General features: G+C 37.0%; 1 protein-coding gene across 2 annotated transcripts in view; it reads right to left on the bottom strand.

The window, feature by feature from the left end:
• The window catches only part of TBC1D30 (TBC1 domain family member 30), a 56826-nt gene that overhangs the window by 39865 nt on the left and 2401 nt on the right, over nucleotides 1-14560 (bottom strand). Inside the window, exon 2 of one of the 2 annotated variants that reach the window (XM_062567598.1) lies at nucleotides 14056-14220. In XM_062567598.1, the coding sequence (XP_062423582.1) occupies nucleotides 14056-14220 (165 nt within the window). Of the gene's footprint in view, nucleotides 1-13249; nucleotides 13268-14055; nucleotides 14221-14560 lie in introns of those variants that run through there. The other variant, XM_062567599.1, reaches the window with a different exon arrangement.

The raw sequence follows: 14560 nt of genomic DNA, 5'->3' as shown, positions 1-14560 counted from the left end.
AGTATAAAAATTAAAAAATGTTCCCTTATCTTGCTAAATGATAGAAAGTAAATGCATGACTTAGCCAGCTATTCATATCCCATAATCCTGCTTAAATGCCATGTGATCATTAAAAAAAAAACAGACTTACAGAAAACCTAGAGCAATATATGGGGCGGAGGGGGGAGGAAACAACTAAGAACTACTCCTTTGGCAGGTATGATTTGTGGTCACATTTGAAACAATATTTGCAGGATGGAGGTCACAGTGCATCGCAAGCTCTCAGCTCTAAGACAGAGCTCTTATTCCTTTATTAGAATTTGATTATTTGCTTAGCAGCTAGCATAGAAATTGCATTTTACAGTGTGGTTTGCTAGCTTGATCTGCCATTTCTGAACTGCCTGAACTGCCATTTCAGAAACAGCAAGGTTTTAATCCCCATAACACAGCTAACGAAAGCTCCAAAGATGAGATTTATCCACAGGCAGAACAAAAGCAATCACCAAAGTTAGAGTCACCATGAACCAGAGAACACCTCTGCATTGATCTAGGAAACACTACTTATACTATATATGACACTTATACATAAAAGCTTTTATGTTTCTTTTATTACTGATTTTGCAGTAATCCTAAAGACATCCATCAAACACCAGGATCAGACCGTGCACGGCTTTCTAAAGATATGCTGCAAAAATACCTTGGTCCTGCACTGCTCAAAGATAACACAGCCTTTTTACCAGCATAGATCCCATTACCTACAGCCTCCGGGTAACTCTAATATAGGGGAATGGAGAGAAAACTGTTACAAGAGACTCTTGACATATCGGTTGTTGAAGGAAGGAAATGGCATTCACTCCAGCATAAGCTAATAAGCCCCATCGATCTCTTAGGACTACAAAATTTTCATCAGTCTGTTCGGAAGTCCTCTGCGACTGCTCATGCTCTCTGACCGCATGTTCTTCAGTGCTTGTTTGCAGATGTATCTAGCTCACCAATGAAATGGGAACTTTACCATTGAGTTGTGTGTGTAAATGAAGCTTTTGAAGCCCTAAGTTCCTCCAGACCACATTATCCCCTTCTCCGTGGACCATAGCACATTCTACAAGCATTGGAAGAGGAAGCAACTAACATAAAAGCAAATAAACCTAGAACTAGCACCTCAGCCTCTAGGAACAAAGAGAGTAAGGAATATTAATCATTTAAACAAGTTTGAAAAAGAGACAATTTTTATTGGAATACATAAGTGAGATGAAGAAGAGAAAATAGTTGTCATGACAGTATTACTATTCCAAACTTTTTTATTCAGCAATTAAATGATAACGCTTCAGTTCATAACCCACTCTCCTATGTTAAGTTTACTGAACTGAATGTGGTTATGATTAATCAAAGCCTCATTTGGTACTGAAGTCTGAACCATTATGATTGATTTTAACACGTACAAGAGCATTTAAGTGTGAATTCTGGTGATGGCAAAGGCAAAACTAAAATTCAGAACTGCAAAGCTCTGTACCTGGCTCTGGTTACTTATTACACAGTTGAGGACAACTCATTTCATTCCTCTGAACTTGTGCTTCTCCTATCAGCCTTTGACTGGTCCCATCTTATTAAGTGTTTTTCAGAGTCCCTTACTCCGCATTTGTCCAGTGCCGAGCATATCAGCTTTCTGACTTCAGTGGGCATCTCTGCATACTACTATAAACAAGAATATTTAATTCCTCAGTTTAGAATTCTCTTTAAAACAATCAGCTGTGTACACCAATTACTTCCTCATTCTGACTTTCTTTGGTCTCACTGGATAATTGTCTTTCTTTCAGAGTGCTAAAGGGCCGAATAGCTACTGCAGTTAACCACTATTAGGCCAGATGAAAAACTAACAATAACATATTGAAATAATACATAAAACTGTTAGATACCTATGATGTCTAATGCAACCTAAGGCCAAACAGAACAGTTTATGCTCTGTATTTTGACAATATGTATTGTATAGATGGCAGGGAAAGCACTACAATGATTGATGCTAGGTTACTGTCTCACTGCTGGCAAAATGCATCAAGAAGTTTCTAATTTTTACTAAGTCAGAGATAAATAATAGGCTGACATTTTTCTTTCTTAAAAAAAAAAAAAAAAAAAAAAAAGAAAAAGGTTCTGGTAAGGTGAGGTAACGTAGAGAGGTCACATGGAGTTAAAATCCTTTGCAAATTTCAGTTGTACCTGAGGAGCACTCATTCACAACTTAGCAAGTCAAATTCAGGTTATAACTCCAGGGGGCAAAATATTTTAATAGTCAAAGGTTCTTATTTTAGTCTTCCTCCAGAGTAGCACCAGAACATAATTATAAATAGGAGTATTGATCCAAGTGGACAAAGTTTGCAACCCACTTTTCTCACATCTTGTTTTTAAATGTCAAGCCTGTTGTGCAAAGCTGCAAAAATCTAGCTGCTAGCACTGCCTGATGCTCTGTAAATTAGTCTATTTGTAGTACGAATCACCTCAAGCAGCTGTTATCCTCCATTTGATCTTCAGTATCCAGGAAATCTTGTCTTCAAAGAGTAAGTTAACCAAGGAATGCTTAGGGTGTGCCAGATTTGGAGATAAAAATGCATCTAAATGATTTAAAGGCCATGTAGCTTGTTGGGCAGTTGCAGGAGGGTTAATGGGACTTAACTGAAAGTTCAAAACAGTAAAAATGTTGTTATTTCAGTTAGTAAAAAAAGATTATTTGTACTGAAATATAATTCATAGAAGAATAAAAAAAGGAAGTAGCACTAGATAAGTAGAAAAGACTTATATGCACAATCTTATTAAGCAACTCTTTCTCTCAGTCTACTTCCACGTATAAAAGCATATCACAGAAAGATTTAAGATTGTAATGACATGGTGTTATAGTTACAGAGCTCAGATGCCCATCCTATAAGCTTATTAATGCAAACAAACCCTTAGATCTTGATTATGCCATATTTACCATAGATGTCATGGGTTTTCACTACCTGCAGGAATCTGAGTAGGATCTGTCATCAGCTCAGAAGTGCCTAAAGGATTTGTGAAATATGAATGCTGGAAATATTTTTCATGTGCATTCCTTGCACATCACCTTTTGCAGTACCCCTGTGCAGCTAGCCTCCTATCAACTTCCCATTTAAAGCAATGAATTCTTAGGTTACATCCCAGACATTGATGAAGTCTTGCAGCAAAGACTGAGACTACTTTTGATTCCATGCATGATGGTGTTGCACAGAGCTAGGTGTTGAACACTTTGCTGAGGAGATGCACAGCCCGGCTGTGTGCTCCTCTCTCTCCCCTGCCTGACACACACACTGCCCCAGACAGATCTCACCGGGCCACAGCAGGGTGATAAGCTCAGTTTCACACTAATCCTGAACCTACGTGGCAATCAGTATCCCAACTCATTTAACCAAACTAATTCAGGGAGTAACATTATTAAACTCACTAAGCTCTACTACTGCTCAGATATCCGTCTCATTGACTACAAATGAACAGAGAAAATAGCGTTGACTGGCCAAGTTATTTCTGAGGTCATGACCAGCTTAAGTGCAGATAAAGGACCAGGTTATTTCAACTTTCTTGTCAGCAGACAACAGAATCCCTCCTTCAGGCACCTAGAATGTGTCCTAAGTTTGAACTCACCAAAAATCATCTTCTGAAGTTACTGCAGTACTAGAGAAACAACAGGTCACTGATTTCAGAATCACTTTGCTCAGGAAAATTTGATAACTAATAATAGAAGAAAAATACAAACAATAATCTGCCATCACTTTAACTCACATTTTTAATGCTCAACAAGTATTTTACAAAACAAGTACTATGTCCAACACATCAACTTTTCATGGCACAGCTGTTGTGAAAAGCTTAATTCTGTGGACTCAAAATTCTATACGCATCAAGAAACTAATCTTGTGCAATCAGCTCTGTAACAGTACTAGTAATATGGTTACATACAAGACTATGGAAAAGAAGGCAGTCAACACTTGAGTCTTATGCACATATAAAACGCATACAATCTCAGATATAGCACAGACAACTATTTCACTGTTGCCACAGCTGCCAAACAATATTTAAAACAGCTTACAGCAGATGGTGTAGGACAAGAATTTGGTAGTGATTCTGCAATCTATACATTCATATACACTGAAGAATCTGCATTTTCTGCCACAAACCAGGCCTAGATTCAGCAGCAAGATTATTGCTTATAGAAGGATTTACTGAATTAACTGTTCAGATGGTAAACAATGAAATATATAAAACAATTTTTAAAGTTATATACACATTCAGCTGTTAATATCCCATCAATTTCTGCATAACACACAATGATATAATAGTTCTATTATGAGGGGGGAACGGGGAAAACTGAAGCAGTAGCTGACACTTTCGCCACCTTAAGTGACCACTGCAGGATGAAAGCATCCCTTTCACCCCATCAAAGTCAATCAAGACTGCTTACAGAATATGCCTATGTGGCACAGTTTAGGCAGACTAAGTCAGTCTCGCTTGACTCTCACTTCAGAGGTTTGACATCTCCTAAGTAAGACCTAAGGAATCTACATCTCCTAAGTATTCAAAATGGGAGGAGGAGGACAAGAGGACGCAGGGATATTATTATGAATTTGGCAGAGCCCATAGCCTGCAGAGAAGTTGAACACCAGGGCTGGTTGACCAAGGTCTCCCAGCTTTCACCATGACCATGCTTCTTTGGGTAGAGAACTACTGTCTCACACAAAGATGCTGCGCTCAGTAGCTACCTGCCTGGCACAACACATCATCAATCAGCCAATCCACAGCTTCTTGCTTCTGCTTGAGACACATTTGGAACTAAATTTAGGACTCCACAGGCAGGAGAGAATAGGAACCTGAAAGCTACCTCTTCTCATATTATCCAAACTCGGCTGCTCTTTCTGCTTAGCTCCCACCTGGCTCTGAATTCCTAGCATCTGCTTTTCCTGAGAAAAATCACACCCCTCAGGAGGCAGCAGCTCCTGGGTCGGTCTCACTGAACTGAAAAAAATCAGCAGCAGTGAGCTAGGAGGTAATACCTCTCTCAAGGACATAATGGTTCCTCAGTCAGTAGGCTCCACAGTATCCCCAGAAATTTCTGAGCAGCAGCAATCTGAACTCTGAGTGTAGCCTGTTCCCCATTAAAAGTAGCAGCAGAATAGCAATTAAAACAAGACAGTGGCAGGAAGGTGGGTAAGTGCCTAGATTCTGTTTAGACTTCCAAGGTTTCTCACTACAGCAATCCAAACTCTGGATCCTGCCACTAGTCTGACAAACAGTCAAGACTGTGTGCTAAGTTAAACCCTAAAGGAATTTAACTGATGGACCCCCTGATAAAAACCATTTTTAAGAACTGCGTAAGTTTTAGCTGATAATGGAATAGGAAACAGTATTTGTTAAGACGAGGCAGAAGAGAAGTATCTTCAACAGAGGTAAGAAACTTTAGTGAGGAGAGCTAGGGACAAAGAAGCATGCTAGAGAATATCCAATATACACAAAGATTCACTATAATCCCAAAAGAGGTAGAAGGAAAACATACAGTTTAGGAATGAGTTTTGGCTCTTCAGCTCCCTAGACCAGCCAGGCAATCCCAGTGCAGAGCAGCCAGGGAATGAACTGCAGAGTGGCTGGCTGCGTATTCCCAGGAAGATCACAAGTTAGCTGGAAACATTTTAATGGAAAGCTCTGTCATAAAATACTGCCTTCTGAAGAGCAAAGAAGCAACTCGTCACTGCAGAATGTTATCTTTCATGAAAAAATATTTCTAAAAGCTAAAAACATAATTCAACTTGGACTCTTCTCAGGATAAACATTTTAACTTCTTATTTCAGAATGGCTCATCATTTAACATGAAAAAAACTTAAAAGCATCAAAATCTGAACAAAGCAATTTAGTTCAAGATGCAAGTTTTCAGAATTTTGGTTCATAAGTAATTGATTTTTGTGAATGAGTTTACTTCACATTGGAGTAAGAGATTGTTGGTTTTGTATTCTTAAAGCAGAGTTTACCTCAGAGTAAGGATTACACGTTTTGTAGAGCTCTAAGCACTAGCTTTGGACATCTTTTGAATTTGATACTCTGCAAGTGCACAGACCTATGCAAGTGCATGGGAACTTTTTAAACAGATACAGTCAAATCAGACAGCAAATCTGACCTCTTATTTTTTAGGAAAAAAAATATCATTTCCTTTTTAACACTAGAAGAACATCTTGGGGGGTACTCTTACTTCATCTTGGGAATTAAGAAACTGATGTTAGACCCAAAGTGACATCTGAAGGATACCAAGTTTGTCACTGAACAATCACATAATTTGCTAAGTTCATAATGAAAATGACTGGACAGTTTGCCAATTTAAAGTTTATATTATAGTTTTGTTTCTACAGTGGAGAATATCAGCCAGAGAAGATGGCACAGTCAGCTGAAACATTTTTAATTAGCCAGCTAAAAGCTTTAGCACAGAGCTGACCCTTTTTTGTGGACGACCTCTGTAGCTGCATAAAATTCTACAAAAGCAAATCCTCAGTGACATTTAAGAACACATCTTGCTGTTCTCACAAAGCATTAACATCTTGTTGCTCCATGTTCCACTCTTCTGGTATTGTGTTTGACAACACTCTTCTCTTCTTTCTCCCCACACTCACTAGCACAAATCCAGAATACCTGATCTAATTTACAATAGCAAACACAAAACATAACACATAGCTATTTATTACAATATTTTTCCAAAAGCAGGTGCACAGAGGTGAATGGTGCTGTTCACAGTCCTCCTCCTCCAGACTAATGCTAGAGGAATATGCAAGTAATCCTTCTTAGTGCACGTTCCCATTGCAATGGAGTAAGCTTTCAGGTTTGCTGGAATCTTGGCTGGCCAAAGCTGAATGAAACATAATCATCAAATTGCATTTAATTTTATAAGAGCATATACACTAACTGCAGTTGGCTCTTTCTAAAGGTTCTCTGGTGACATTCTAAGGCATCACACAATTTATTAATAATGCTGGATAACACTGAGCAAGCCAATTAAGGTCACACCTTTATCTACAGTCATTTTTCCCCATGCATAGCCTAAACCCAAGGGCAAGTGAACTTTATCATCAAACTCAAAACAGCTGCAGCCCACTGGTCAATGCAGCTTACAGACTAAGAGCACAGCTACAGCCCCTACTGTGCCAAGCTCAGGCATCAGTCCTCTTTCAACCTCTATCTAAATACAGTTCTGTATCTCCACTTTTCTGGCTACCCCATTATTTCATTCACTGCAAACCAGCACAAGACACAGAACTACAATATCCTTGATTACCAGTCCTCAGCCCATCTCCATATCTTGAATCATAAGTAACTCAGGAAGCCTTCACTCTACGCAGCATAACTAACAGTTTGTTGACAACAGCACTGAATGAACAATAAAAAAATCAGTAATATTCTATGAAGTTACATACTTGAGGCTACAAGGAGGCAACAGACTGTAAAGAAGAGAATGCTTTGTGCCTGACTGGCTTTGGTGACAGTTTACCGAACAACGGAAGATGATTATTGTATTGTCAAGTTATGATTCTACTTCCTTCCATTTCCCCTTTCCTGCAGGAAGGCAGCCCAGAACAAAAGATCAGGTAGGACTAAGAACCGTTCATTAAGTAAACCTAAAACCAACCACAAGCAGCATTTCCTAGGTATGCATTTCAAAAAGCTAGAGAATCTATTTAAATTATGAAATTTGTTAACGCCCATGAAGGGTGAAGACTGGTAATATAACCAAGAATAAATATAAATGAGTTAATAGAGAAAACTACCGAATTGAAACATATAGCCCCTTGAGTCATCTGAAGATGACTCATAAGAAATCAGACTCCATAAGAAGCAAACCACCTATTTCAACTGCACTAAAAGAAATGTATTTTTTATAGATCAATTAAATTGTTTGTGCTACGAAAAGGTACTGAAGCATATCAATCTGGCTTCAAATATCAGTGATACTGAGTTCAATTTAAATACATATTACTCTAACAGTTGGAAAATGAAATACGCTTTTCCAAACAAATAATCTGCTTCACATCCACTTGGAAATCTAAAGAAGAATTGGAGATGAACACAGCAAGTATACAAGAGTTTCTGTTTTAATTGCAAATGCAATAATGGAAACTGCACAGACACTAGTACACCAGTATTTTTTACTCTTAATACAGAACATCCTCTCCTCTAATATGTATTTCAGCCTTTTGAGTAAGGAACAAGAATGTAGTATCAAATGCAAGTTTAAAATTAGGCCAGTAATTTAAGATTCAGTGGTGTGATGATTTTTTTCTTTTTGTGTTTTTTAAAGACAAGGAATGAAAAGAAATTAAACAACATTGCAGCAGAGAGATTCTGTGGTAAATCACGTACCTACAACAGCAGGAGTACCTTAACTGGGATATGAGAGGGAATAACTTCAATAACTTTACCTGGATGAATTATTATGCATGTACACAAGTGTTTGCCCTAGGTTAAGACAGACATCTAATCCACAGTGACAGTCAGATCAGTATTACCTGTAGGATGTCTTAAAAATTGGATTGTGGGGACTGCATTAGAAGTCTACAGCATATTGTATTAAAACTATTTTATTAAAGCTGCACAACACTTTCACTGTAATATCTTCAGCTTCTTACATACTTAAGATGCTTTCACCATATGAACTAAAATTTTCATGAATGTCTGTCTTGGTCTCCTAACTATTGAGGGAGCCAGAGGGATTGAGAAAACAGGCAAGAAGATAACTAGTGCATGCAGACTAAGAGACTTGGAAAAAGGAACAAGTAAAAACATGAGAAAGACCAAGCATAATGTGAGGAAAACTCAAAAAACAAAGTAGTCTGACCAAATGGCAGTGGCAGACACTGCAAGATAGACAAGATTTAGGAAAGGAGAAGTGGAAGAGGGCTGAGAAGTCCAATATTTAAAACCTAGGCAGAAAAGCTAACAACAAATTAGGAAGGGGGGGGAAGCATGCACAAATGGGAGATGGAGTAGGACACATAGATGAGGCAGACTGAAGCTAAAGGAACACGCTTTGGAGGGAGGATGGAGTGAGGAGAAAGGAAATCGAAGGTAAGCAAACAAGTACCTTTGCTTGTCTAGATCACACTTATCCACACACGTTGGATGAAGGTGATCTTGCCCAGTCCCTCCTAACCAATGCATACAATTACAAACAGGGCTTTCCCAGTTTCCCTGCAGGTGTCCCCACAGCCTCCTAAGACAGCTGGTGCTGCAGCGATGATACAACATTCTCAGAATGTCAAGGAATGGGCAAGGAGTTTAGAGCAGTCTCCTACCAGGTGAACACTACCCTTCCTCCAGGACTCCAAAGGGTACTTCTTTGGGACCAGAGGAATCCAGTCACTGCTGGCTTTTCTATCCAATTAGGATGCACTCAGAGATCACAAACGCTGCAACTAAGTATATGAAGAAGTGTCTGAACTTCTATAGTTAGACTTCAAATTATTCAGCCCCCACAGTCAGGAGCTTCTGAATAAGCCATCACCTCCACAGTCATGTGGGAGTTATTGATCTCAATTACAAATAAGATGTTTGTCACCATTTGTTCAGCAGCTTTATATATGGAATTTAAACACTTTCTGAACAACATTTATATACCAGTCAGTGCCTGATTTTTAATCATTTCATCGATTTATTGTCTGACCACATTTGTAAAGCATTTCTAACTTCACATTGCAGGAACAGATATGAAAGCCATCAACCTATGAAAACCAAAGACAGAAACCTCAAACTCTGCATGAAATCAAATAATCTGTCTCCCTCTGCTGGCTCTGCACTAAATCAAACCAAGAGGAGGGAGAAAGAAAACCAACCAACCCACCCACTCACCCAGAAAGCTAATGGTTATTGTCATTCTAGAGACCTCTATATGGAAGTAAACGATGAAACAGCAGAAGAATATACTTACCTTTAATATCAGTTCCTAAACCAGTATTACAGAGTACATTAAATGTCTTTTAAATACAGTAAGAGACACACTTAAAGTTAATAGCTATATGGAAACCTTCAAAGAAATTTCATTAATTTGGTTGCAACTAAAAATATTTTTTTCCACAAAAAAGTACAAGAGACTATTACTGAGTGTTCTCTTGATATAATTTCAATTTATTTTATAATGACAGATTTAAGCATTCCTGCTTGCCACCAGCTGGCTGAGCCATAAACATGTTGCTGGATGATTTTACTCATACATTACCTATTTTTTATTAGAAGTACAGGAGATCAAGATTTGCAACTCAATTAAATTCTAGTTTGCAATTTGATTGACCAAAATAAATTTAATAACATAAACAAGCCGTCTTTATAAAAGAGGGGCAGAAAAGAATGAGTTTTTTCACATATTTGGATGATAGCTGCAAAAGTAATAGACAAAAATATTTTTGATACATACACCTTGGTATATTTTTTACTGAATTCTGTTTTTCCCAAATGACACAAGCATAATTAGTGTGTTAAGCTCTCTGCTTGCTAGAATGGATTTGAAATAGTTCACAATGCTCCAGAACAACTTAATTTTTGTTATTCCAAATGAATTCCTTGAAGACATATTTGATACCAGGCCATCACTGATTTCTCTTACTGATTTATTTCAACAGAGTTTAAAATCTGTAGTATAATAAGCACTTTTAAAGTGTAACTGCTCAGCCATATACCTTACAAATCAAAACAGTGCAGTGTACTGCTCTTAGCATGTATAGAGCAGAGTAATTTATCTATTGTCCAACAGAGTCACAGTCATTCATACTTCTGATCAAAACGTACTTCGCTCTGTAGTGAATTTTGTTTACCGTGGTGATACTTATCTATAAGTAAAACACATGCCAGCAACCAGCAATAAGGACTGATAACATCAAGAAAAACACAGGAGGTTCTGGAGCCCAGGCTGACAGAACCTAGCATCAGCAGGTACCCAGTAACTCTTTGCTCTTCCACATTTATTCGATCTGTTCTGCAGCTAAAATCCTGCATGCGCTGCGCAGAGTATTGTGTCATGTTTCTTCAGTACATTGAACAGAGACCAAGAGCCAGTAGAGCTGGAAAACTGACCCCTGGACTTTTTTCTCCATGGTTTGCAAGCCTGACAGTTCTGTTGAGTTTTTGCCTGTTTGTTATTTGTAGAGGACAAAACTAATGCATGATATATATTTCGTCACAAAATAAGGGATCGAATCTATCAGCACTGCAATTCCCTAAATAACTGAAAATTACCACAAAGAGTGAATTTGACAGGCAGTGTTTAATAAAGGGCCTGACATAACAAAGCTAGAATTCATTACCAAGACAGGACTTCCATTCGTTTTGAAATAGTATTGTTTGCAATTGGCATGTACAGTTTGTGTAAAGGAAATATTCAAGCATCTGAATGTGATCTTAATGTTAATTTAAGGCTTAAATTCTATCTTTCTGATAGATAGTTGAGAAACAATCAGACTTCACTACTGCCATACGGATCACTTTTTTTCTTCGCATATTCGATAAGCATACCAAGCAACTCTATATAAACCAGCCAAAGAATCACTGTATTATAGATTTTGACATTTAAAAAATATTTTAATGATAACACAACTCCAAAGAGTTTTAGTTAACCAGTAACAAATTAATTTTAAAAAGGAAAATATGTAACAACTTGTCCTTAGTGACCTGATAAAGGTTTTAGTACTACAGGTTGTCATAATGCTAATACTGTACAGAAAAGCACATTATAAAATTTCATGGTATGTAGCATAATATTAAAAAAAAGAGAGAAAGAAAAAGACTTTTCAACAATAATAAACTTCTGAAAATTAATATACTGAATATTTTTAAAGGAGAGGGCAGTCTAAAGAAAATCCAGTTTCCAAGGGCTTTAGTCAGCAGAAAAGCTCAGTTACATTTCAGTTACTTTTAAAATGAATTTCTTAATGCTCCATCACATTAACTGTTCTTTTTTTAAAAGTTAAATGAGGAGACAATAGATGTTTCCAGTGTTAGCATAATAGTTCTGCTGAGATTTAAGATGTTACATCTTCAGCAGCTCCCCTACTTAAGCCAGAAATCACCTTTTCCCAGCCATTCATCCCTGCCTCTCCTACCACCTTCTGCATCATGCACACAACAGAATCAGGGAACTGCTACAGAAAAGAAAATGAAAAAAAATAAATAAATAAAAATAAAAAAGAAGGATTTTTCTTTTAATTGGATCATCTCTCAGGAGATACAGGAGATGATACAAATACAAGAATAAGAGGGAACACTGGAGGGAACAAGGCCAGCTGGGCCTGCCTTTGGACAGCTGTTCACTGAATTGCACCTTAGACACATGAGTACCGGGAAATTCAAAACTGAACAACCTCTGTCAAAGGTTTATCACAACATTCTCTGTATAGTGCTAGTATATTTGTACTGAGGGATACAAACACAATCTGAATCTACTCCATCCAAAGCAACTGAAGTTATTAGGAGTCCTTCAACCAGTTCCAGTGGCTTTGGATCAGATCTTAAATTAAGAAATAACTAAGTTTTAGTTATCCTGGGACATATAAACTTAGATTTCCCGAAATGTAAACTGGAAACCAGCACCAGGTAAATATTTTGTATTAATAATAAAAATACCTAACCTAAAATAGATTTAATATGAAAACCTATACAAAGGCTTCAAAAACCTACATATATATGCATGGCTATTAAACTGCATTATATTAAAACTTCAGTTGTTACTAGCACATTTAGAACATAATGCTTCTTTTCTTTAATCTAAGTATGAAAAAAGGTATCCAAAACCACATTACCATATTCATATTTAAGACAAAATGCCATATCACTTGGATTCAATAGGCTTTTACCTGACAAAGGCGGTCAGGATGTTCAGACTTTTAAAAATCCTCTAAATATTTAAACACATGCAAAATTCAAATAGTATCATTTAAAATGAGACTACATTGTGTGCTTAAGTGTTCACAGTACTGAGGACTCAATTATCAAGCTAATGTTTAATAGGAAAAAGAGTCAGAAAAAGAAATACATTAAGTAGTGTGTGCCAGACAAAAACTTCCATGCTTGGTTTTAAGTAGAATGAAAGAGTACATATAAATGCTTGAAAATTAAGCTTTACAGTAATACACAAACCATTAACTAAACTACATTAGCATATGCCACTACAGTAAGGTTTTTTAATAAAATTTTTACATGCACCTCAAAGCTATACAGGCATTTTTGTGATGAGGCCATGCTTTATTTACTGTACCTGAACATTTCTGTACCTGTCACGCTGCATGTTAATGAAAAAGTAAGATAGGGAATGTTAGATTATTTTCATATATCCTTTCTAAAGGCATATTTTTTTCTTTTACAAATAATATGACATTCAATTTCACTTTAACAAAACTAACAAAAGCACTACTACAGTGTAACTTTAGATGATGACTTTGCCAAGTCAAATGAAAAGGTTTCATTGTGTTGGAAGAAAAGACTAAACAATTAAAAAGTAACATTTCTCTTTCCCATGCATTCCTTTTGAAACTCCCCAAAAACACAGATGCTGATAAAGTGGTCTGAGAAAAGTGAGTTTTACTTCTATAACTCAGCTTGAATCAACTCAATAGGAGCTATGCACTGTTAATAATGTTCCAGAAATTACATATGTTGTCTATAGTTTTAATTAGAAAAATTTCCATTTATGCTATCTCCCTTATGCCATATAAGTCTACAGTTAAACACAACATGCACACCAAAAAATTCAACTCAAGAATTCCTGAATATAAAAAGCCTGGCAGACAATAAGGTAAGAGGTGCCTCACCAACACACAGATCTGAAGCTACTACAGCATATCTTGCTGATTGCTGATCAGACTATACTTCACCTGTTTCCAGGCACATACCACAGACATAGGAAGCCAGTCACATGTAAATAATAGTATAACCTGACCTCTCAGTTTTAAAAATAATTTAGAGATCACATATAATCAAATGTGAGAGCTTAATTGAACTACAACCCACATTAATGAAATAAACTACTTACACTAATACACACGTACATAGAACAGTACTTACGTCGTTTCTGGGAAACTGCCTGTAAACAAGCCGTGACAATATCACAGTTCTTCTGGACTTTATGTACAAGTCTGTCTTTCTGTTTCAGAAGGCGAAGCAACTTTGCCGATTGAACTGAAATTCTGTAATTCAGTTCTTGTTTTATAGTTTTCAGTTCATCGACATCTGCCAATAAGCACAGAAAGTTACTTCAGGCCAAAACATACATAAACAGCTTATTGCAATAGACAGGTAAAGGGCTTTGCCTCACATTTACATAAACAAGCTTTCCACAAATTAGTAATTCTATTAAACAATACATTTCCCAATTACAAGTATTTTCAGGATCTGAGCCGAAGTCTTAATTTTCTTTTAAACTGAAGTATTTGACTTACTGCACAGTGTATGAATATTAATAATTATACTGTTATAAACTGGAAACATTATGACAGATGTAGCCATAAAGTATCTGCTCGTTATGCTGCTATAAATAATACTTTCTGGAAGCTGCCTGTGGAAAACGTGT

The sequence above is a fragment of the Rhea pennata genome, chromosome 1 (genome assembly GCF_028389875.1).
Source record: "Rhea pennata isolate bPtePen1 chromosome 1, bPtePen1.pri, whole genome shotgun sequence".
In the NCBI taxonomy this organism is placed as follows: Eukaryota; Metazoa; Chordata; class Aves; order Rheiformes; family Rheidae; genus Rhea; species Rhea pennata.
Note: the sequence above shows the minus strand (reverse complement) of the source record. Positions and strands in the feature narration are given on the sequence as shown.